Source organism: Camelina sativa, chromosome 16 (assembly GCF_000633955.1).
Source record: "Camelina sativa cultivar DH55 chromosome 16, Cs, whole genome shotgun sequence".
NCBI classification, from domain to species: Eukaryota; Viridiplantae; Streptophyta; class Magnoliopsida; order Brassicales; family Brassicaceae; genus Camelina; species Camelina sativa.
Window position 1 is genome coordinate 23,301,747 of NC_025700.1, and position 23,174 is coordinate 23,324,920.

A 23,174-nucleotide genomic window follows, 5' to 3' on the forward strand; every position below is an offset into this window, starting at 1 on the left:
AAAAAAAAAAAACGAGGTACCTTCTCCAAGACGAAGGATGGTGAGTGTTCGGTGTCGGGCATGAAAGCAGTCAAGAATACAGCGACAGAGATTTTTTCGGGGAACTTTTCCATGGCTATGGCTAAGTTCAAGCCACCAAAGCTATGAGCTACGAGGACAACCTTCTCATCATTTGGTAATGAGGTCAGCAGCTTCGTCAATGGCTCTGAGTATTGTTCACATGTAGGGATGTCAGTGATCGACTTGGTTATGTCTAAACCAGAGGCAGCTACGAGGTGGCCCGCCGCCTCTAACAGTGGCTTAACCTTGTACCAGCACCACGCTCCGTGGCACGCACCATGTACTAGTACAAAATGTTGTTTCCTCTTTCCCTCGCTCATTCTTGTGACCTTTGATATTTTCCTACTCTCCTAAAACTCAAACGCATACAAATATAAATAGAAGATATTGTTGGTCAAGTTTAAGACAAAAAAAAAAGTCGCTTCGGTACGAGAGAATAGGGTGATTGCTACTCACGATAATATTTATTTAATTTAACGTTTACCTGCCAAATCTTACATACTATATACAGTCTGTCGCCCGTGAAGATGAATTATTTTCTAACCAAAATGTACTTCGTTAAATTATTTTTCATTGTTGACCAAAAAAAAATATTTTTATTATCCTATTATATTGTTAAAATAAATAATAGAGAATGGATTTTTAAATGAACTACCCTCTGTTTCATAATAAATAATTTTTTCGCAAAACACTTTTTGTTTGTAAAGCTATATTTTCATAAAATTAAATATTTATACGTTTATGATTATTAGAATTTTGTAGTTTGATTTATAAGTGGTCGAATAGTGTTTATGTAGATAATTTATTATGTTTTAATTTGTGTGAAAAAAACTGGAAATATTTTTTTATTTTGTAATAGATAAAGTGTCAGTTAGATCCAATTTAATACTCCAATTTCTTTATGTTCTTTTATTATTATGCTTTAGTAGTTTTGTTCGTTTTACTTTACTTTCTCAGATTTGTATGCAGAAGTTTATGTTAATTTAGTAAATTATGATTATTTGTGTTTTTCAATTTCGTATTCAATTTAATCCACTTTTCAAAATATATACTAAAAGTGGTTTATCGTTATTATCTTTGCATTTTAACTCTAAAATATATTAAAGTGGAGTAAATATTTTGTCTGGATATATTAAGAACTCACTTGCGAATAATTAAACCATTGGAGAGCAAACGAGACTATTTATTTTTTTATTAAAATGAGACTAATCTCTTCAATAGATCCACTAAGGGGACCTTCATTGTTTTGTATATGAGCATGTTATCAATGGAATGGAGATGATAACCAACAAAAAAAAAAACTTCTGTTTCATTTTTTTTAGATTTAAAACATTGTAAATAAGTGAAGTCTTGTATATTAAAGTTTTGGTAAGATTTTCAATTTTAGCCCTACGAAAAAAGAATAAAACCGCAAATTTAATTGTTTCCTTAAACAACACTTGTATTAAAACGTGGGTATATGTATATGGAGGAAAAAGAGGGATGTTTGAAACACCATGACTGGGAAATAAAAATAGATTTAGAACTTTAAAAACAATCATATTTGTTCTTATGAATAAATTCAATTTTTTTTGTCAACAATTTAGAGCCAATTGGAATGAACATTGTTTACATAAGTGATATGATGCGGTTTGGAATGAATTTTTTGTACCAAAGAATCTGCTTTTACATTGATAAAATAAAATGTAGATTTTTATTAAAATTTGACCACTCTTAGAACAAATGTTCATAGGTTAAAATACCATTAAATAAAGGGTTTTGTACAAAAAAAACCTTTCAATTCACTATTTTTTGCATGTTTATCTTACAATTTCCAGAAATACAAAACAAACCATGAAGTCAAAAATAATATGCAGTATATTAAATTGAAACCCCAACGATGAAGAGTCCAAATCTATATTTAAAAAAAAATATATATAGTATATGTGCCCGCATAAATGTTTAGAAGATACATATAAAGACTAGATTGCGTATTATTTTTTTACCTCGTGTAAATAATCTACATTTTTAGGAGATGAAAGGTAAAGTTGCAAAAATGGCGATTTAAAGGGTTATTTTTGCACAAAATCGTTAAATAAAGTTCACATAAATGCTTGAACAAGAAAAAAAACGTCAAATAAATGCAAATGAATAATTCGATGATATTTACTGTCACATGACCCTTTATTTCCATTTTCTTGGATTTTGTATTTATATTCATTTGCATTCTAGTTATCTTTATTAGGTCTTGGAGTGAAAACTATTAAAAAGGAAAAATTGTAGAAGAGATTTTGGGCTTAAGAGAATAAGAAAGGAACATAAAATAAACAAGAGATGGTTATGCACGATGCATCATATGAAGGCCTTCCCTTGGGATTTATCTTCATAGTCCTAAATGAAAGTCATAGGAAGTTAAATTAACTTTCCAATGGAGATGATTTTGGGTTAGTCAAAGCAACGTTCAAAAGTTATGATTAATACAGTGAACATTTATTCTCCTAAAAACTTCCAACTGTCCAAATATCTCCTCTAAAAATCAGTATTTAAATATCTAATATTATATGCAAAACTAAAATACTGATTAGTGATCAGCTTATCTTATTTCTTAGAATACACTTACTATTTTTCATTCTTGGCACAACTATACATTCAAGCTGGTGGTAAGTAATAGTATAACCCTGGCCTAAAAGTTGACTTCTTAGTTTTAAAAGATCCAGTCGAGCTCTAAATGCTAAGAGTTAATTGAATTGTCGTTATCACCCAGCTAAATATATATAATAGATTTTGTTGTTTCCTCTGTCCCATTTTAATATTTTATTATACCATTTGGTTAAAAGTGCACATATGAAATTTATTTATTTACAAAATTATTAGATGTAATTTTTAATTTAAAATGATTGACCTAATCATTGAAAATTAATAATCACAAAATATTAATTACATATAAAGATAGTTTTACAAAGAAACTTATAAAATACATAAAAATGAAAGAAATAAAAAATCATAAATATTTTCGAAAATAGGACAGAAGAAAGAAGAAGTACTAATCTTGATCCAACTAATCGACAGACTTAGTTGTTAATTGCCATCTGATAATTGACTATCCAACATATATTAATTGATGAGAAGAAAAGAGACAGAGAAAGAAAAAAAAAAAAATCTTTTAAGTATAATTCCAAATAGAAAATCTTGAGAGTGAAAAAGTCCTTCAAGTATAACTCCAAAGAGAAAATGTTGATGCACTCTCAATATATATTATCTCATAGAGGCAATACATGTTCGGCTGAATAAGGAGATTTTAAATCCAAGCAAATGAAGAATGGGGACCTACCTTCTACGTCTCTTTCGTAGGTGAACGTCTCAACGATATAAATAAAACATGTGGTTTACATATATCCGAAGATATTTCAACATTAGTAGGTTCATTTCATTTACTTTTTGGTTTCTTTTGTTTTGATACGTTTTTGATCTCACAATCATCATCGTTCTTTATTTTCACATTTTCTAAATATTATATTACGATCATGATTTACCATTTGCAATTGACAGATCTAGCCACGATATGTGGAACAACAGAAAATGCTCTAGCCTTTATGTGAAGTCTTTGGAAAACTTTTTGCATCGATTCTAATACTATAGTACTAAAGCAAAATTCAGAAAGAAAATTTGAGAATCGAAGATTAAAAATAAAATCAATGAACTTGAGTAAACAAAAAAAGACACTTCTACATATATATTCACCTCAAGAAAAATATATTCACCTCTATCAATAAAAAATAATATCATATATTACTCAATGTCTTCGTATATAAAAGACACTTCGTATATTAATGGAGCCCGCCTAGTGCTAATTCCTGTTAACAACGTCGTCGTCATCGATTTTGTCTCGAGAAAAATATAGACAAAATGTATTTATGCTTTTCTTGTTGATTGTTTTGCAAGTTGTTAGGCTCGTGATTTGCAAACGGATCACTGAAACTAACAGAATTGTCTTTTTGTTAAACGTCACACCCTCGTGGCCTAATTAATCTATATATAATAACAATCCGAATAAATACAATCAACACTTGTGTTTTCGTATCTTTTGGACATTTTCCAAAAAGTCATAATGGTTCATTAAAATTATTATTTATAAAAAGTTACAACTGTTCACTATAGAGTTGTGTTTATTGGGACATTCATATCTTTTGATATCTATATATATTTGTTTGTTTGAACTGTTTTTATTTTTTTGCAATGACACAAAACAATATAAATTTTCAATCTCAACAGTTTTTACAGCTTTCTAAATTATTCTCTAGCATTCATTCTTTTAAAAGTAAAAAAAAATCCACCAATTCTTGATTTAACAAAAGATTTTTGGAATCATAAATCTAATTTACAACTTTTAGTTAATTTTAAATATAAAATTTAATAAAAATTGTTAGAGTTTTTTTCCAACAGTTAGATGGATTATATAGTGAGTTTTTGAATTTGACATTTTCAATATGGTAGTTTATATGTATCTTTTCATTATATTTTATTTATATTTTTTCATCACAACTTTCATTCTAATAGGTGTATAACATCATTGGCGTGTGTCTATTTAAATAGCCATGTCTTCTGAACTCTTTTTATATTTGTCTCTTCATCAGTAACCAATAAGTTCGTTGAAACAAATTTTTCATTTTATGTTGAATCTAAATAATTGAATATTAATATCTAATATTCAATGTTATTCTATAATCTAACTAAAATTTTAGAAATGATTATAGCAATAGAGAAATTTAATACAACTTACTATAGAATTTATTGTAGTGTCTATTATCGTAACTTTTCATTAAAACAATATTTTAATATTTAATATTTAAAAGTAATAATAACAATCTTAATAAATGAGATCAACAGTTGTGACTTTTTTTAGTATTTTTTTGTGAAAAAAAAAATTATTTGTTTTTTTTTACTCAAACAGTTGTATCTGTTCATTGTAGAGTTGTGTCTTTTTGCACTATATTTTATTCATATTTTATCATCACAATTTTTTCGCTTTAATAGGTGTGTCTATTTAAATAGCCATATCTTTTGAACTTTCTATATTATTGTCTCTTCATCAATAATTAACAAATCATAGTTCGTTGCAACTTTCTATAATATAACATTTAATATCTAATATTAAATGTTATATTATAATCTAATTAAAATTTTAGAAATGATTATAGCAATATAGAAATTTAAGAAAACTTACTATAGAATTTACAGTTGCGTCTAATTGTCATAATNTTTAGAAATGATTATAGCAATATAGAAATTTAAGAAAACTTACTATAGAATTTACAGTTGCGTCTAATTATCATAACTTATCGTTAAAAACTATTTTAATATTTAAAATTTATTTTACCATGTTTTTAAAAGTTTTGTATTTTAATTTCAATATTTCTTTGATATAGTTTCCCTCTTATTAAATAAATTTTTAATAATAATTATTTGATAAAAATTACATTTACTCATCACAACCATTAGTTCAATATTCTCAGTTAAGATCACTTTGTCATTATGATTCTTTTTATTTTTAGCTATTTACCATAATTTTTCATAAAATATCTTATATATTTATAATACTTTAGAAAATGTTTTTTGCAAATTTACGTCTATTCTACATAATATTTTTTGTTTATAAGTTTCCATTTTGATGGTTGTGCTTTTAGTAACAGTTTCTGTTTAATGTTTATGTATTCAAACTATTCTATTACATTCAAATGATTTCATAATCTATAATTTCAAATTTCAAATTTATTAACTTTTTCTAAAATACTTCCCCTACGACATCGTTGGGGGTGTGAGTCCTTGTAATAATAATAATAAAACCGTACATGTATATTAAAAGCTGATAACAATAAAGCTAGGATATATATTGTAATTTTAGAAAAGTTAATGTAAATCAAAAGCGAGGACGTTTGGCTTTGCCGCAGAAGAGAGCGTTAGCAGGAGGCTCGGATTCAGTATAAAGAGACTTCTCGTCGTTCCATACACGAACATAGAGTTCCTGACCTAAGTATCTCCTTGACCATATTTGTGACCTCAAATTCCACATTCCCTTATTGTCTAGTGATACCAATATGCTCGTCCACGACATTGGATACACCTATTTTTACACACATATATAGAACATTTAGCGCCATAAATAGTTCATATGCATGTATATAGTATTTACTAGACGTTTACAACATAAACTATTATACTTCCTCCGTTTCAAAATATAAGATGTTTTAGCCAAAGCACGCATAATAAGAAATGTTTACTTTTTAAAAGTTTAACCAATCAGAAACAAGACTGCATAAAATAAATAATAAAAAATATAAAAGTAGTCTAAAAGTTACCTCAAAAATTGAAAACATCTTATATTATGAAACAAACAAAAACCTCTAAAACATCATATATTATGAAACGGAAGGAGTATATGTAATATTCTAATATTTGGGTTCAATTTATAGTTTATACATGTTTATAGATTTTACCTGAAAAGTGTGCCTTGTAACAGCATCAATCAAATTGTAACCTCTTCTCTTGGCTATGTTCCATGTGCCTGACCCGTATCTGATTATAATTATAAGCATCTTCAATAAATCTAGCAAACAAATCTGATAGATCGAGCGTGATAGTGATAGCTAGATATCAAAGAACTTATAATTAGGCTAAATTATTACCCAACAACATATGCGCTAGTGCCGTCCAGGTGCCAAGATTGAATAGATCTCTCGTTGTTCTGGAACACGAACTCGACATACTCATGAAGAGCCACATCAAAGACAGAAGTTCCAAGAATGGAGGGTCCTGGTGTAGGAATGTTCATAATGGTCCTAAAGTTAAACACCCCGGGAATATTGAACCAGTCGGCTAATTTCAAAGGAGTTGCTGGGTTAACGTACGACACACGGTTCACTGTGTACCGGAGTTTCCCATTGATCCTCGCTCTTCCGTTGGCTAAAACAAAAGTTCGATTTATCGGTATGGTACCATAGTGAAAGGATCCTTGTGGATTTGGCCTTGCTGCATTCGCCGTCAAATTTAACCTATATCAATTGACCTTCAAATTAGGTGCTGCCATAAAGTTGCTCAACTCAGTTTTGTGTGACCAAATTAAATAGTATAAATTACCTGATGGTTCTTGCTTGTTTCATGGACCAATGGATATGGTAAGTAGGATCCATGGGGAGGGGATGAGATGGTCTGATTTTGGAGCCTTGGTAACTGAGGATTCCTGTGGTGGTCAGTACCGGTTTGGTAAATCGTGTTGAAGCCACAATGAAGTAGTCCTTAACTGGAGCTTTCAGTGTGACCAGCACGGTGACAGACTGGCCAACGTGTATGTCAAGTGACTCATATACCTCTTGCAAAGTGTGAGAGCCTTCTACTTCGACGAGAGTCATCATGTGTCCTTGAATCCTAAAGTTAATTGATGTCGATATCCCGACATTTGATACCCGAAACCTATATATCTTGCCTTTACAAACACATAAAACATGATATCAATAAATAGTACAAATTAAGAGCCGAGAGTTGAATTAAGGAGACAAATGGATCTTTGGTTATGAGGATTTACCATGTTGACCTGTAAAGACTAAACCTCTAGAGGCACCATTGATGAGAAGGCCGTCCGGAAGAGGAAGAGCACGACCTGAGTCAAGCCTCCTTCGCAGTTCCTATCAAAAACAACAACGAGGCACATATATTCAGATGCTGCGCTTAGTTAAGCCCTAAAAGAAATTTGGTTACTTGGGAAGTTAAATCTTGTATTCTACTAGTACCTTGTGGCCCATCTTGTACCAATCACTGACGAGGAGAGTGAAGTCAGCGTCTGGTTTAGGGTAAGGAACGAAGATGACTGACCTCTGGTTAACGTTAAGTGCACCAAAAGCACCACTTGCTCTGTGCATAGACGTCGAAGCAAAGTATGTATAAGTACCGATCTGGTCCTTAAGTTGAAAATGGTAAGTCCAATTCGAGTTTGGTTGGATCGGACAGTTTGTTCCCAAAACTCCGTCTTGCCACGACATCTTCCTCTGTTTAATTCCGTTCCTACGCATTTTTCTAAAGTATCAAGTTCTGGTTTTAGGTTTAGAACCTTATCAATTTGTTTTTAAATCTGAACCCAATTTAAAGACGACCATCATGTATAAATTATACGTACCAGGTGATGAGGAAAGGTTCATCAAGCTTGTTAATGACATTAACAACGATGTTATTGTTTGTTACACCTTCAATTGCAGGACCAGGGAACTGTCCATTGATAAGAATAACCTGAAAAATTAAAACAATAACAACACAGTATATTATGATACATAAACCAACCACAAAAGAAAATTAAAAGAGACAGAACAGTGTATAACCTGTTGAGGAACACCTAACGGAGATCGGGTTCCATAAGTAACAGTCCAAGTGAAGAAAAGATAAGGGTCCTCTGCGTTTACCATAAAAACTGAGCTAAAACAATAAGCCAGTAAGAACCCTACTAGCAAGAGATTTTTCTGCTTCGTCATTGTTTAGATAAGTATTGTTATGGTGGAGAGACTATTAATTTTCTTGAGATTTCACCAATTAAGGTTGATATTAAATATATATACAAGTGACTAAATGAGTATAAAACAGAGAAGTAATCTAATGGAAGTGACGAAGTAAGTTCAAATTGTGAATCCCCATGCATGCATATGTGCACACACAAAAGGCACCAATGCTCTTTTGCGCCGTAATTCATGCAATTGCCGCAAACCTTTTTTGTTTCTTTTCTCCTTAAATTAAAGTTTTATAATGGATTTTATTTGAGTTATGAAAAATATGATGGGTAAAGTAAGAGAACCTCTTGTTATCAGTTTCACTTTTCAGCAAGTAAAAAAATAACTCACCCTTAGCATAAAATTCGGATTTCGGATCTGAATTCTAACATATTCATCTACTTTTCTTTTTTTGGGTATAATTTTGACCATCTACGTAGTTTCTTGTCATGCAAAAATCTTATGTTTTTTTTTTCTGTAAGAATATTACAACTGCGGTTATGCTATTATGTTAAAATATAGTTATCTACATTATAAAATTTGTATTTAATAATAAGTTGCGGAAATTCGCCGTACATCTAGGATAAAATCATGAATTTGTGTCTTGATTAGCTTCGGTTTACATATATTAGAAGGTTTTGCATTAACATATTGTTATCTTTATATTGTACAGTTGTATTTGGCCGTGGTCGATGAGTCGATGTCAGTAGAAGAGAAGTTATAGTCACCGCCACGAACCGCTTCTCATTTAATGCATCATTGGATCGTGGAATTTGAGATTACAAGTTTCATGAATATATTTTTAAAAAATAATGGAAAAAAATTATAGATCTTTATCCTAATTTCAAGTTAAGAATTCATTCCATTCTTTCGATATTTACATGCTAAACTGCCATTGCTAATACTAAGTTGGCAAACAAATTTGGTAAAACAAGCTTGTTCGGAAAATACAGATTTCGATTGCTCAATTTATGAATTTAATTTCCTAAACTAATTAACTCTCATGAGACACCAATTGGCATTAGTTATTAATTAGCTATGTTTAGTTTTTTTTCTTTTTTTTTTTTGGACAAACAATTAGCTATTTTTAGTTTAAAAAGGAAAATGAAGGTGGATTACGTCAATTGTCAAACCGAGTGGTAACTTATGAACATGATGAGGCATCCCTAAAAGGGAATTCACATTGGGAATCCAATTTTATTACATAATAGTCCACACACATGAATGCGTAACCAATAAGCTCGGTTTTTCCATGTTGCTCTCCTTAAGATAAACTAGTTTATTTACTGCTTTTGTTAATTGTTATAGGCATTTATTTACTGTTTTTAAAATTGTTATAGGCAAGTATTAGAAGACAAAAAAATAGAAAACTCGATCCGATAAAGCCTCCTAGAACCGCCAAATTCTAAGTTCTGGTTGTCTCGAATGCTAAATTTAGAGGCTTATTCTATCTTACATTTTTAAGAAAACTTATACATTTTATTTTCAGTTTACTTACATTTTTTTAAAAAAAAAGAGAAAATTGGCTTAGTTATCTATTCAGAGTTATAAAATGCACATAATTTTTTTTTCTACTAAAAAATCAACATCATTTATATAAAAGAAAATATACGCAAATATTCACCAAATAAGAACTTCCGAATAAGAACTTTCATGTGGTCGTAAATTTACCCTTTTTCAAAAAAAAAAAATATATATATATATATATTTACCCACTTTGTGAATCAACAAAAATTTACTTGCTCCTATTGGATAACTAACATTTTTGTATCGTTTTTAATTTATCCTCGCATATAACTATCATCGAGTTTTCTATCCAAAATTCAAATTGATGAGTTTTTTAGAAACACACGTAATTGTCATATAGAGATACTGTGAAACTTTAATAAATTAATAATGTCGGAACCATAAAATTCTATTAATTTATAGAAGTTTTTAATTTTTTGATAAATTAATTATTATTAATTTATAAAGAAATTTTCCAAATTTAGTAAAAAAAGTTTAAAAATAAAATTTAATCTTTAGAATTAATATTTTTATAAAACCAGTTAAAATGAAAATAGCAATTATCATGTTTTGAACATAATATTCAAAGATTTTAATATAGTAAAAATATTAAAAATAAACTTAAATAAAAATTAATGTGTATATATATATATATATATTTAGATACTTTTATATAATTATTAATTTATATTATTGATGGGACTATATATTTATAAAAAAATTTCAAAAAAAATATTATTTTATTATATTATCGAATTATGTCCAAAATTATACTAATCCTAATTTAAGATTGAATAAATTTATTAATTTATAGAAATTATTAATTTAATGAATATTAATTTATAGAGGTTTTAATGTATATTGTTTCGTTTCGAAGACGATTTCACATCTAAACTATCTTTGTACTCGTCCGAATAGTCCTACATGGTGAACATGGTTTCCTTATCAAGCAACACATACCAACCATGCATGACTACCACGTCACCATAACCACCACGACGTGTTACATCAAGAACTAGAAATATTTTACCCGCAGTCTTAACTCTTATCAATTTCCAATATACATATCTAAGTATCAACCATTATCAAAAACAGCCATGGCTAACGACGTGACCAAAGATCCCTCACCCAAATCTGGTAAACTTAAGTCAAAATATATATATATATATATATATAATTTCTTAACCAACTAACTAAATTTGCTTTTTATTCTTACTTTAACTCTGTTTTGTTCCTTGCTATATGTTTCATAAATTACATCGAAGATATTGTGGAGGATATTTACTTATGGAGGAGGAAGAAATTAGCCTTCTCTATACTCACAGTCTCAACATCGACATGGATTTTACTCAACTTTTATGGTTTCAATTCCATAACCATTGTTTCTTGGATCGGTATCGCTGTTGTCTCTATGGTTTTCCTCTGGGGGAGTTTACTTCGCCTTCTTAGCAAGTAATTAATATTCCATCTCAAAACTATTTGAAATGCCAAAAATTTTATATTACAAATAATTTCTGATTCAGATAGGTTCGAGTGACATGCACAGTTGTTTATGTCAAACATACGGTCCATGTTTTAACGGATTACGTTTTAAAAATGGTCTTATATATATATATATTTTAGTTGCTCATGTATGTTTTATTAATTTTTGGACAGGGTCGAACCGGAGTTGTCAGGGTTAGAAGTGTCGGAGGAGTTTGTAACAGAGACAGTGAGGTCTTGTCGGGTGTTAATGGAAGAAATTGTGAGATGGATGTTCCGAGTCGGTGCTGAGAGTGAATGGTTTGTTTTCGCGAGAACCGTTTTAGGTTTTTGGATCTTGTCAAGAATTGGAAAGCTTCTCGATTTCCATACTTGTCTCTTCATCGGTACGTAATTAACTACGTTGGTCGTGCACCACACAACGGATTTAGTAATACTGATTATTCAACTATAAGTTCCTTAGCCTAATCATTAATCATCTGGTGTGCTATTGACATCGTAGTGATAATTTTCTCAAAATGGTCCCAATTTTATTTTTTTGTTCTTCAAAATAGTAATATCATTAAATGTTAGTGTGATCAAGTTTGTTCTCTGGCATTTACAGGATTGGTGATGGGCTTGACAGTTCCAAAGTTGTGGGAGAAGTATGGAGTTCAAATTCAGAAGCAATTGGGTGATGTTAAAGAGAGATCAAAAGGAGTGTACGGTACAACTCATGAGAAGATTTTAATGATGAAGAACAAGTTAGAGCATAGTACATATGATGAAGTGAAAAAATCAGAGTAGATGTTTTGTATCTGTTTTTTTTTTAATGTAAAATAGTGTAAAACATAGACGCATAAACAAAATTTAATATAGTAGATTCTACTATTTTCACCGCAAAAACAAATGAGACAGAGAAAATTGCAATAAGATTTTGGCGTATATTTTTATACTTGTAATAGAAACCTGATAAAGTTTTAAGATCTTAAACTAAATTAGGTAATAATTTAGAGCAACGTATCATTTCTTTGAAATATCTTAATATGTTTTGTCTGGCCAAATAACGAGAGCAAACTTTTGAGGGAATAAAAAAAGACCAGAAGCCACTCTGTATCAGAGCCAGGTTTCGATCCTGCGACCTGTGGGTTATGGGCCCACCACGCTTCCGCTGCGCCACTCTGATTTGTTATGATAAGAGCTACCAATTACATATTTATTAACACTATTAGTCTTGGATTCACCTCGGTGATTAGTTTCAAGCAAAACATCATTAGAGTGTTAAAGTATCAGCTTAAGCCTCTGTGTATCTTCGGAAGTTATACAGAATCCATATTCCGCAAGACGGCAACAGTCCCCAAATATTCTAAACCCTAGCAAAAATCTGAGGCGTCCTCAGATTAAATTCGCTATCGGTATAAAGAAGTGTGATGCATATTGACAATGCTGAATTTTATAGATGCAAAATATAGTGAGAATGAATAATACTAATACGGTAGATTAAAAAAGAAATTAGATATTCAAGAGTTAGTACTAAACTACTAACCAATAAATGAAAAAAGTGTAATTGTTTCGTTTATTGCAATTGCCTCTTAAAAACTAGCTTCCTTGTTCTCAGATTTCCTCCATTTAACCGGTGGTTCAAGCTCTCCCTCCTCCTCTTCTTCATGGAGATTCTCTTGTCCCATTGGTTGCATCAGAAACTGTCCTTCCTCTGTTTGCTCTTGACCTTCTTGTAATGGAGGCTGAAGCATGAGTTGTGTCTGAAGTTGATCATGGTTGATATGACCATGGTCTGCCTCTTGACCCATCTGATAAGGATCACCAAAGCTTCCTAAAGCAAGAGATGGTCCAGACAACGACCCACCAGCACCGTGATCATTCACATCCATTTGGTTATAACCCGTGGCTGTAACCGACCCATTGTTGCCAATTCCGTAACCATTGAACATCCCTTGTTGGTCTCCTCTCTCCATCATCATTGCAGCCATTCTCTGTGCATCAGATGCCATGAATTGCAACTGCTCATCTTGCGGTTGATGTTGCTGAGACAAGTTTGGTTCACGTATCATCAAGGGTTCTCCTTGAGGGATCACTCCAAGTGGCATTCCTTCCATAGACATCATGAAATTGGGTGGAGGATTGTTACCTAGAGGAGGAAGGTAAGGCGGCGGAATCACAGCATCAGGTCCCATGTAACCAGAAAGCTCTTCTTTAGCAGTGACAAGATCCTGTTGGACTTTCTTGAGGTATTGTTGTAAGAAGGATATGAGTCCAACGCATCCGTAGATTGGGTCACGTATACGCGCCTCGGCTTCATAGAAGAGAGAATTAACAGTTTCTTCACGTTGGTCAGGGTGGAGATCGTTAAGGATCTTTGTTACATTGCTTGCTCCAAAGACTCGGTGAACACATATAAACTTTTGAGGATTAGTTGGTGGAAAATACGGCGCAAACACACATTCTTGAGTGCATTTGCGCCTCAAGAGCTTGCATGCCGCACAAGGTGTTGAAGCCATTCCCTCTCAAGAAACAATAACTCTATCAAAAATTTAAAAAAGAAAAAAAAAAAAATAACGGAATTAAGACATTAGAAACAAGGCAAATGAAATATGTAATGTAAGACATGACTATCCTTGAAGCACAAGAAACACAACCACATACGTTTTAGCTTAAAAATACAAGGAACCAAGAAATACATGGAACCCAGAACAAATAAGAGCATTTGGATCATCCTTTAAACATATCACATCAACTCTCACAACAATAAAAACAAAACATAACTATGAACATTTAATTATTTTTGATTACATCAGTTTTCAGCCAAAATCAATCTCATTATAGGACAAAAAAAAAATCTGAAATCCACATAAAATGGATTAAATCAAAATAAAATTAAGAAATCGTACCCGATCGTTGGAGAACTCCGTTCCTGTTCTCATATGACCTTCAATGAGGTACCTGAAATATTCATAACAATTTTAAAATTTCCCAAAAAAAAAAAAAACAAAGATGACCTAAAATAATTACTGGATTTTTGAAAGAGTGAGAGAGGAAATGAAGGAGAAAGGAAAAGACAGAGATATTCCCAGTACAGTGCCTGAGGAGTCGTGAAGATTGATTACAAAACTAAGGAACAAATGACGGAGAGATGTTTCTGAGAAAATTTTAAGGAGACAACAAAAGTTGAGATTTAGAAACCTTAGATTATATATCACAACAACGAGAGAGAAGAGAGAGAGATGAGAGACATCGTGTGTTTAAATCGAATATCTTAACCGCTCATGCAATATTTTTTTTATTGTTTTTTGTAATTGATAGAGAATTTGAAATGTGTCAATTGATAATTAGTTAGTAGATGACTAATTCAATTTTGCTGAGGAAAATAAAATCAAATATAGTTACATTGGTAGGAAAAATAAGTTATTTTTAGATATTGGTTATATATTTTTAACTGAAATTTACTAGGTCTTGATAAACTTAACTTGCACTTTTCAGAATCTAAAAAAAGAAAAAAGAAAAATATTATAGCATATCCTTAAGTATTTTATATCAACTTTTAAAAAATTTTAATACATAATGTGAAATTAGCATTTAACATTTCTGAAGTTTGTATACATTGAGCGTTCATTTTTAACTTCATTGTAATTATAATGAACGTTTTAAGTTATAATAACAAAGGTATATTGTCTTTAAAGATTTCATTGATTTGAACTAGATTTTTAGTTGATAATAACAATTTCAAATTATGTCTTGAATTTAACTTGAATGGCTGACAAAAAACTAAAATCAGTTGAACACTTATTAACTATATTATTATTTAGTATTTTACTTTATTTTTCAAATAAATAGAGGGGAATTATCTTGTTCTTTTAGTTTATCCCAAAAGAATAGGACTGGAAGTGTATGATATTAAGAAGAAAAAAAATGAAAAAAAGAAAGATAAGTGAACGTTTAGTTATTGGCTCTAAATACTTCATAACGTTTGATTTTAAAGTCTCTAATAAATACTTCACGGATTTGAACTTGATACGATGTAATCAGTGAACAAGTAACTAATAATAAATTAATAACGTAAGTAGGTAGATTAGGTCGTTCAAATCAATGTACCTACTACTACTACAAATGAGTATTTTGATTTGAACTTTGTACAGTGAATGTTTGACTGATAATGAGAGAGGACTTGAGTTTAAGCTTGAGCTTATCAAAAATCTCAACTTAGTCTAGTGATAATACAATATTATACTCAACCTATTCTTTTAAATTAGAAAAAAAAATCTACAAATTGAGTAAAATTTTCACTAGCTAGTATATTACATTAACTACTCATAAAAATAAAGAGAAAATAGCATTGAATTTTATGAAAGTAAAAAGAAAAAAACAAAAAAAGAAAAAGAATAGAAAATCATTTAAACGTAGGTTTTACTTAACTTCTTTCTTTTTAAGTGGAATTTTCACTATCAATATGCCTCTCCGTTGTTCTTTCCTTAAAACAATATAGAACACAAAAAGCTAACGTATCATTAATCATATGCGAGAGATGGAGTTCAGAGACTACCATGATCATCATAGTGATATTGTTTTATTAATAACCTTTTCATGAATTGGCCCTTGAGTACTGTACAATGACATATTTGAGTACTCCGCGCATTCTCTCGATAAACCTCTTCTTCTTTCTTTTTAATAAAAAAAAAAGGAAGAATAAAATTCTGTAAACATGGGTTTTAAGCCTTTGTTATGTATTTCGTTATCAATATGCCTCTCCATTTTGCTTTCTTTTCCAATGTATTGTCCAAAAAAATATACTCCCTCTCGTTTTCTTAGTTGTCGTACTAGAGTAAAAATTTTGTTTTCCAATAATTGTCATTTTAAGTTTCCAATGCATATGTTTAGTAAAAATACTAATTTTATCCCCAACTATTTTAATGTTTTAATCAATAAAAAAATTAGAAAATATATTAGAAAAAGGTATAATAGAACATTGATATATTTTCTTAATTTGTATGCAAAGCTCTATATCGACAAGTAAAAAAAACCGGAGTAGAACACAAAAAAAAAAAACATGCAAGTCTCAGTAGTAAAAAACTATGTGTGACAAGCAACAACCAACGGGTCCTTTTCTTTGATCCTCTATCTGTGACTCGATTCTTGAGTACTCTACAATAACATATGCTCAAGTACTCCGCTCATTTCCTTTTAAGTTTCAGGAGAGCTTCTCGACTTTTTTTTTTTTTCTTTTTTTTTTCAAATAACTAAAAAATTCCGAACTCCCATACCACTCTTCAAAACAGGGATTATAACATATTATATGATCTCTTTTCAAATGTAACTTGAACCAGCGACTTCTAAATTTTGTCTAAGAGTCTTTATTAATTGAGCTAATAGAATTTGATCTCCTGGTTACATTTATCTTCATGTTTTCGTTTATATACACGAAAATGAAATTTTAAAATGACGAACACTCTCAAACTTAAACACATTATGCTCTTGCTGCAATTTGGTGCTGCCCACATTTAACATCACCAAGTTTACTTAATTCTTAAACAACCGAGGTAAAATAAACAAAATGTTAATCATGGATTTTAACATAGTTTAATTACCACCTAATACTATTCAACCTTTGATTTTAAATTATGAATTATTAAAACTATGTCCAAAGAAAAGGAAAAAAAATCAGGGCATGAAAATTTGTGTTATTGAACATGAATTACATCTTATATGTAAAATTCTTAAGTTTTGTGTTATTCAATCAAGATTTTAATTCTTATATACCTCATGAAAATCTAGTGCTTGAAGTAAGTTTTAATAGTGTCGTGATAAATTATTGGAAACAAAATCCACAATATAGTATACCAAAATGATATTTCCTCTGTTCCAATATATAAGATTTAGCTAAAAGAACAAGGTTTAACCGTTTAAGAAATCATAAATGATTTGCTATTTTTACATAAAATATATAATTAAATATTTATTCAAAATATTTAGTCAATAGAAAAAAAGACTAGAGAATACAAATGGTCATAACATACTAAATAAACATAAATGATGCAGAAAAATCTGGAAAAAAAACAAATTTTATAGAATGGGACAAAAACAAAAAAAAACACTAATTTTTTTTATAATTTGGAACAGAGGAAGTATATCAAAATTCCACATTTTAATAAACATTTTGAAATTAATAAGTATATCAAAATTCCACATTTTAATAAACATTTTGAAATTAAAATAAAATAATTATATTTATCGACCGTAGACTGCCCATCAAGATCAGAAAGCAATTGAAACGTTTAATAGCTATGTATATTTTATAATATGAGCCACACAATTTAGTTACTTTCGATGGAAATAAAAATGAAAACGGAAACAAAATAGACCACATACTTTCTATCTTTTTCAAAACCTGATTAACCCAAAAAAAATTAGACAAATCTTTCTTTAATTTCCAACACAAAAAGTACATTAGAATCTTTCAATCCTACGATTTCTGACCTTCTGGTCCTAAAATCCCATTGACCACTGACGTGGCAACAAGAACTCCGACTAACTCAGCGGCCACGACCGCTCCAGCCTGTGTCAATCCATTAAAACTAACCGCCGTCACGATTTCCTTCTCCGCCGTCTCTACACCTCTCTCCGCAGCTGCTAATCCTTTCTCCGCCGCATCAACCCCTTTCTCCGCCGTCTCGAAACCTTCTTTAACGATCTCCACCGCTTCTTCTTCTGCCTTCTTCAGCTTCTTTCTTATACCGAAAAACGGAATATCCTCCGCCATTGATGCCGGCTGAAGTCCCGTCACCACCGTCGCTGCCGTTAAAGAAAATAAAATATTCCTACGAGAGGCGCCGGATAGTGAAAACGTAGGAGGCGCTGGTTTGCTAGGAGGCGCTGCTCGTGGGCTAACATACGCAGTGCGTGCGCAGCGTGCCTGGAGAGCTCCGCAACCACCGCTGAGTAAAGAAAGCGAAACACTCGAAACCATTTTTTTTAGGTGGACAAAAAAAGACTTCGATGTGATGATGATATATACAACAAGATAACAAAATAATTTTCATTGTCTATTGACGTGACACGTCATCTCCATTCAGATTCTTTGAGAGATGGGTAAGTAAATAACAAAAGAAGTAATTAAATAATAAGGGAATCCATTTTATATAATTATTTTAGCCCAAAAATTTCAGCAACTTTGTTATATGATGACTCTCATGAAGCAATTCGTGAGGTGCGACACATTTTAGCCTTGACTAAAGTCAAATTTCTATAACCGGTCATGTAGTTGGCAACTTGGCAATGGTCTTGTACTCTTGTCCATAGATATATGTGGAGGCGCTTCGCAACTTGTTTTTCCGTGGCGAACCATGATTAAGCGTTTTAACGTGATAAGAAGATTATAAATTCCCTTCATAACGAGCCAACAAGTTAGAGATGTACAGATGGTTTCCTTACTTGTAGTAGTCAATTCGACAAGAATCCTAGCTGAGCATTGTGACTCTACATGTTCTTAACGTATTAGCGAGTAACGTTTATGTATGTGAAAACATATCGTATATTTTTTATTTAATTTTGTATGTGTTTTACTTTCGCTAAACATGAATAAGATGTCAACTTTATAAAAATTGAAGACGTTAAAAAAAAAATTGTAACTAGAAACCGGTAGATATGGTGTTCTTTGGAATGTTCTTCTCAAGACTTGTTCAACTATGGATGGCTACCTAAAAATATATAGGATTAATAATATTAGCTATCCATGACATATACACAAGGTTTTTTTATTTGGATTCTAAGACGAAGACTTCGGTTTTGGGTCATCTTCTTGTTCTGTCTCTCCTTTTTATAACTTGAGTTCTGCTTTGCTTCTGATTATATTATTTTGGTTTCTTTTATTTTAAATTAAAAATGGAAAAGATTGAGTTTCAAGTCGCGGCAGAGAAGCTAAGCCACAGCAACGGAGTCCTAGTTATAATTACGTTATTCCTTAGATGGGTCGCGTGCTTCGCAGCTGTGTCAGTCATATTTTTTCATGTTTTAAACTATATGATTTATGTATAACTTACTCTTCATCTTATATATATATATGTTTATTACTTTTTATGTGGTTAAAAGTTTCCTAATGATTTTGGATGGAACGAAATGGAAGTACCCAAACAACATGTTGACTTCACTATTAGCTCCTTACCTCTTCGCTAGCCTTCCTCTCGTTATTTTCCATTTTTTTAGGTAAGCTTTTTGTTCTTGACTCTTAAGTATGTAACAATTGGATTAAGTATTCGATTTGTGTGTTCGCAGGGCGGGATTTGGGAAATGGATCGCACTCTTGACAGTTGTTCTCAGGCTTTTTTTACCAAACCATTTTCCTGGTACGCTTACGGTTTAGTGTTTTCGATTACTGTTTTCTATTTTCTCAACTCCAAAAAATTGGTTTAAGTCTTTATGTGTATTCCTTAACAATAAGTAAAATAACTTGCAGAATTGCTAGAGATCCCAAGTGCAACGATTCTTTTTATTGTGGCTACACCGAGGGATTTAGTGGATGCATTCAGAGACGACCTGAAATATACGGGAGGTAATGTGAGTCTTTTGACGAGCTTTTACCTTCTAGATAGACACACTAAAGCTTGTGGTGGTTTCAAAAACTCATTCACTCAAAAGGACAAATTGACTTTCACCATATGTCTTTATATTCTCTCTTTCTACCCTTTTTTCTCCGCATTTGCTTCCCTCTTCTACTAAGAACCCAACGATATTGCTGATATTGTGATTGGTGGTCTTATAAGGTGTCGAAGACGGATCTTGTGTCTTGTTTTTAGTCGCCGTGAATAAAAGTATCAAAATTTTGAAATCATATCTTTTAAAGGCTTCAAAGAGTACTGATTAATGTTTAATTAGGGTTTGACTATTAAATTGACTGTATGTATTTACAATTTACAATCGTTTCCAATTTGCAGAAGATAATTTATGGAGAATTATATAAATGTTTTGTTTAAAGGTAGGCACAAGATCCTACCAACCCTAAATTATCAATTCGAATGCAAACCGAATTTTTATACAAAATTACCAAATCAAATAAAATTGATTACAATATATTTAATAATAATAATATATCTTGGAAGAATGCTCTTCCAACATAACAAAAAGCACGACTAGTCTATGATGAATATGCTAGTAATATATAACAAAGAAAATGGACTTTTTGAAATAGTTTCGTGTATCCAAATCATCATAAAAATATGAGATAATTCTAAGGCGTATAACTCAAGGAATGGCTTTTTAGTATGAGAGAATATTCTTTTTATTCTTGTCGATTAGCTCTTGCGTTGTGTGTCGCTAATTAGTTATTTAGTTTACAATTTTTTTTGAAGGACATTAACGAACATTGAAATTCATGTTCTTCAGTATTCAAATTCGCTTATTAGTGTATATTTTCGTAGATACCATTTTTCTTTTTGTCTCGGCCACTGGGCCATAGTTATTCGTTTAGGGCTTCAACCTTTTGTAAAAGAGAGATGGAACCAAGTTTTTTATGCCGGTGAAGAAGACCCTAACGGCCATATAGATATACCATAAGGTGCAAAGGCTCTTCGGCTAATTTTGTCATGTTGATATCACGATAACTGTCGTTAAAAAAAAAACGGTATTTTGACCTTTCACTCGGAGCGAGAACCAAAATTTAGGGCGTCAAAAGATATTTTTCTAACAATGTTAAAAAAACTAAAAAAGCAAACTATACAATAATTTTTTTTTTAACAAACTATACACCAAGATACAAATCAAATAAAATCAAATTAAATAATAGAATGTTAAATTTAAAATCCATTTTTTAAATTACGAAAAGAAAATCATTTCAGTTAGTCAAACAAAGGTAACGACTGGTACAATATTTTTTTAACTTTATCAAAAGAAGTTATATATACTAGCTTTTGGGGGTGAGAGATTAATGTATCGTCCATGAAGCTTCTCACAAAAGCGTGGAGCATGTGTCCCTCCTTTTCTTCTATTTCAGGCAAAACTTTACAACTTAAAAGACAATTCTTTTTACCCAATGCATAAGACAATTTACGCATAATTAAAAATCATATTCACAAACAAATCAATAAAGTACGCACACGTATGCACGACAGACACAAGTATTTATAAAAGAGACCAAATTATTCTGTAAGAATAAAAACACAGATTACAAGTATATTATCATAGCCAACAAGTCTACTTCCTCTGTCTCATAAAGATAAGATTGATGTTTAGAAGCTTTTACACATTTTAAGAAAACAATAATTACTGAGTTTAAATATATTTTTTTCACTAAAGAGATATTATTTAATTTTAAACCAATAATAATTCAAAATTTTAAATATTTTTAATGATTACTTTCTTGAAGTTTACAAAACATCAATTCTAGATATTCCAAGGCTACAAAGCCTACAACTAAATTAATTAAACTTCCAAATCAACAACATGCCTATCTGTTTCTCTTTCGAGTACTGCACGAGAAAACTCAAACTCAGAAGACTTAGTCATGTATTAATAATTTGTTAATCTACTTTTGTAATCCACCTTTCCTTAAGTAATCACCAAACAGTATGTTCTTAATGCGGGATGAATGTTGGAGTATAAATATTCACGAAAAGAGTTTTAAAATACGCTAAAAAAATAAAGATAAATTAGAAGTTCATTATAGGGAACACAAGTCACTTGCGGTTGGCATCAATGTGCTTAGTTGACAATTAACCCATTGACCCATCAAATCATCATCATTACTTAAACTCCATAACAGCTAATCAACCATCAATTCTTAATAACCACACTTCAAAAACAAATTATAAAGAAAAAAACATTATCTATATTTTTAATTTGATATATACAAAGAAAATATATGAAAAATAGATGTCACCCGGTAATAAGGGGGACTTGACAAGCTTACTTCCCTGTTCTGCAACAAGTTGTCGAATTCAGAGAGGTAGGACAACGCTTATTGAAGGAGACACGTCGTTGCGTTCGTATTGTAACGTGGCAGATTTAGCCACGCCATATAATCCCAATCGTTAGGATTGTTTTGTTTTGTCACCGTCCTCCTTATGAAGACCACAAATAAAACTTTTCTCTTTTGCTTTTTAACATCAACTTCACACATATATTATTAATGAACAATCTAAGCTTGAGCATGTAAGCTGCATGTTATACATTCGTAATCAAAATGTGGTACAAAGTTAATAAGTAATGATGAACATATAAGTAGAACTGTGGATGTGACATTTATGTATGTGTGTAGTAGGTCGACTTGAAACCCAAGTTCAAGTTTTACTTCTTCAAATTTGTTCTTCCACCAAATCACACTTATCCAGACGTCATATATCCCAATCACTCTGGATTTTTGCCACCGTCCACGTAAGAGTTACCAATTCTAATTTTTATTTTGACAATTAACAATTTTTGTTATGGGTTTTTTTTCCAATGTTATATTTCTCATTAACTAAAATCAGAGATCACTAAGTTACCAATAAAACATATATATACAACCAAAACACTACAGATGTTTAGGTAAAACAATAAGGGCAAATGTCATGAAAACCCACTTTCTTCTAAAGTATTGTCACAAAAACCCACTTTCCACTCATGGTATACTTTCTCAAGTTTTTTGCTTATGTGTCT

The 23,174-nt window shown here is 31.0% G+C and overlaps 6 protein-coding genes and 1 non-coding gene across 7 annotated transcripts in view; 2 read left to right on the plus strand and 5 right to left on the minus strand.

Annotated features, from left to right (window-relative positions):
• The window catches only part of LOC104751997 (methylesterase 1-like), a 2,478-nt gene extending 1,997 nt beyond the window's left edge, over nt 1-481 (minus strand). The window contains exon 1 of the mRNA XM_010474054.2: nt 21-481. Coding sequence (XP_010472356.1) covers nt 21-380 — 360 coding nt within the window. The 5' untranslated portion in view covers nt 381-481. The remainder of the gene's footprint in view (nt 1-20) is intronic.
• LOC104751998 (L-ascorbate oxidase homolog) lies at nt 5,823-8,588 on the minus strand. Its single transcript, XM_010474055.2, has 8 exons — nt 8,406-8,588; nt 8,207-8,316; nt 7,824-8,094; nt 7,619-7,718; nt 7,174-7,519; nt 6,723-7,088; nt 6,534-6,612; nt 5,823-6,160 (listed from the first exon to the last, which is right to left on the minus strand). The coding sequence occupies exons 1-8, from the start codon at nt 8,553-8,555 to the stop codon at nt 5,957-5,959; spliced, it is 1,626 nt and encodes a 541-aa protein (XP_010472357.1). The 5' UTR covers nt 8,556-8,588; the 3' UTR covers nt 5,823-5,956.
• Nucleotides 11,108-12,467, plus strand: LOC104751999 (reticulon-like protein B13). The gene is made up of 4 exons (XM_010474056.2): nt 11,108-11,210; nt 11,339-11,525; nt 11,730-11,941; nt 12,160-12,467. Exons 1-4 carry the CDS (start codon nt 11,171-11,173, stop codon nt 12,339-12,341), a joined length of 621 nt encoding a protein of 206 aa, XP_010472358.1. The 5' UTR covers nt 11,108-11,170; the 3' UTR covers nt 12,342-12,467.
• Nucleotides 12,649-12,720, minus strand: TRNAM-CAU. Its single transcript has one exon. It is a non-coding gene; the product is annotated as a tRNA-Met (tRNA).
• LOC104752000 (LOB domain-containing protein 10-like) lies at nt 13,114-14,838 on the minus strand. Its single transcript, XM_010474057.2, has 2 exons — nt 14,444-14,838; nt 13,114-14,075 (listed from the first exon to the last, which is right to left on the minus strand). Exon 2 carries the CDS (start codon nt 14,051-14,053, stop codon nt 13,127-13,129), a length of 927 nt encoding a protein of 308 aa, XP_010472359.1. The 5' UTR covers nt 14,054-14,075; nt 14,444-14,838; the 3' UTR covers nt 13,114-13,126.
• On the minus strand, nt 17,813-18,548 carry LOC104752001. The gene has a single exon (XM_010474060.2). It carries the CDS (start codon nt 18,511-18,513, stop codon nt 18,010-18,012), a length of 504 nt encoding a protein of 167 aa, XP_010472362.1. The 5' UTR covers nt 18,514-18,548; the 3' UTR covers nt 17,813-18,009.
• Nucleotides 19,311-20,348, plus strand: LOC104752002 (cold-regulated 413 plasma membrane protein 3-like). Its single transcript, XM_010474062.1, has 4 exons — nt 19,311-19,534; nt 19,635-19,748; nt 19,818-19,888; nt 19,999-20,348. The coding sequence occupies exons 1-4, from the start codon at nt 19,428-19,430 to the stop codon at nt 20,259-20,261; spliced, it is 555 nt and encodes a 184-aa protein (XP_010472364.1). The 5' UTR covers nt 19,311-19,427; the 3' UTR covers nt 20,262-20,348.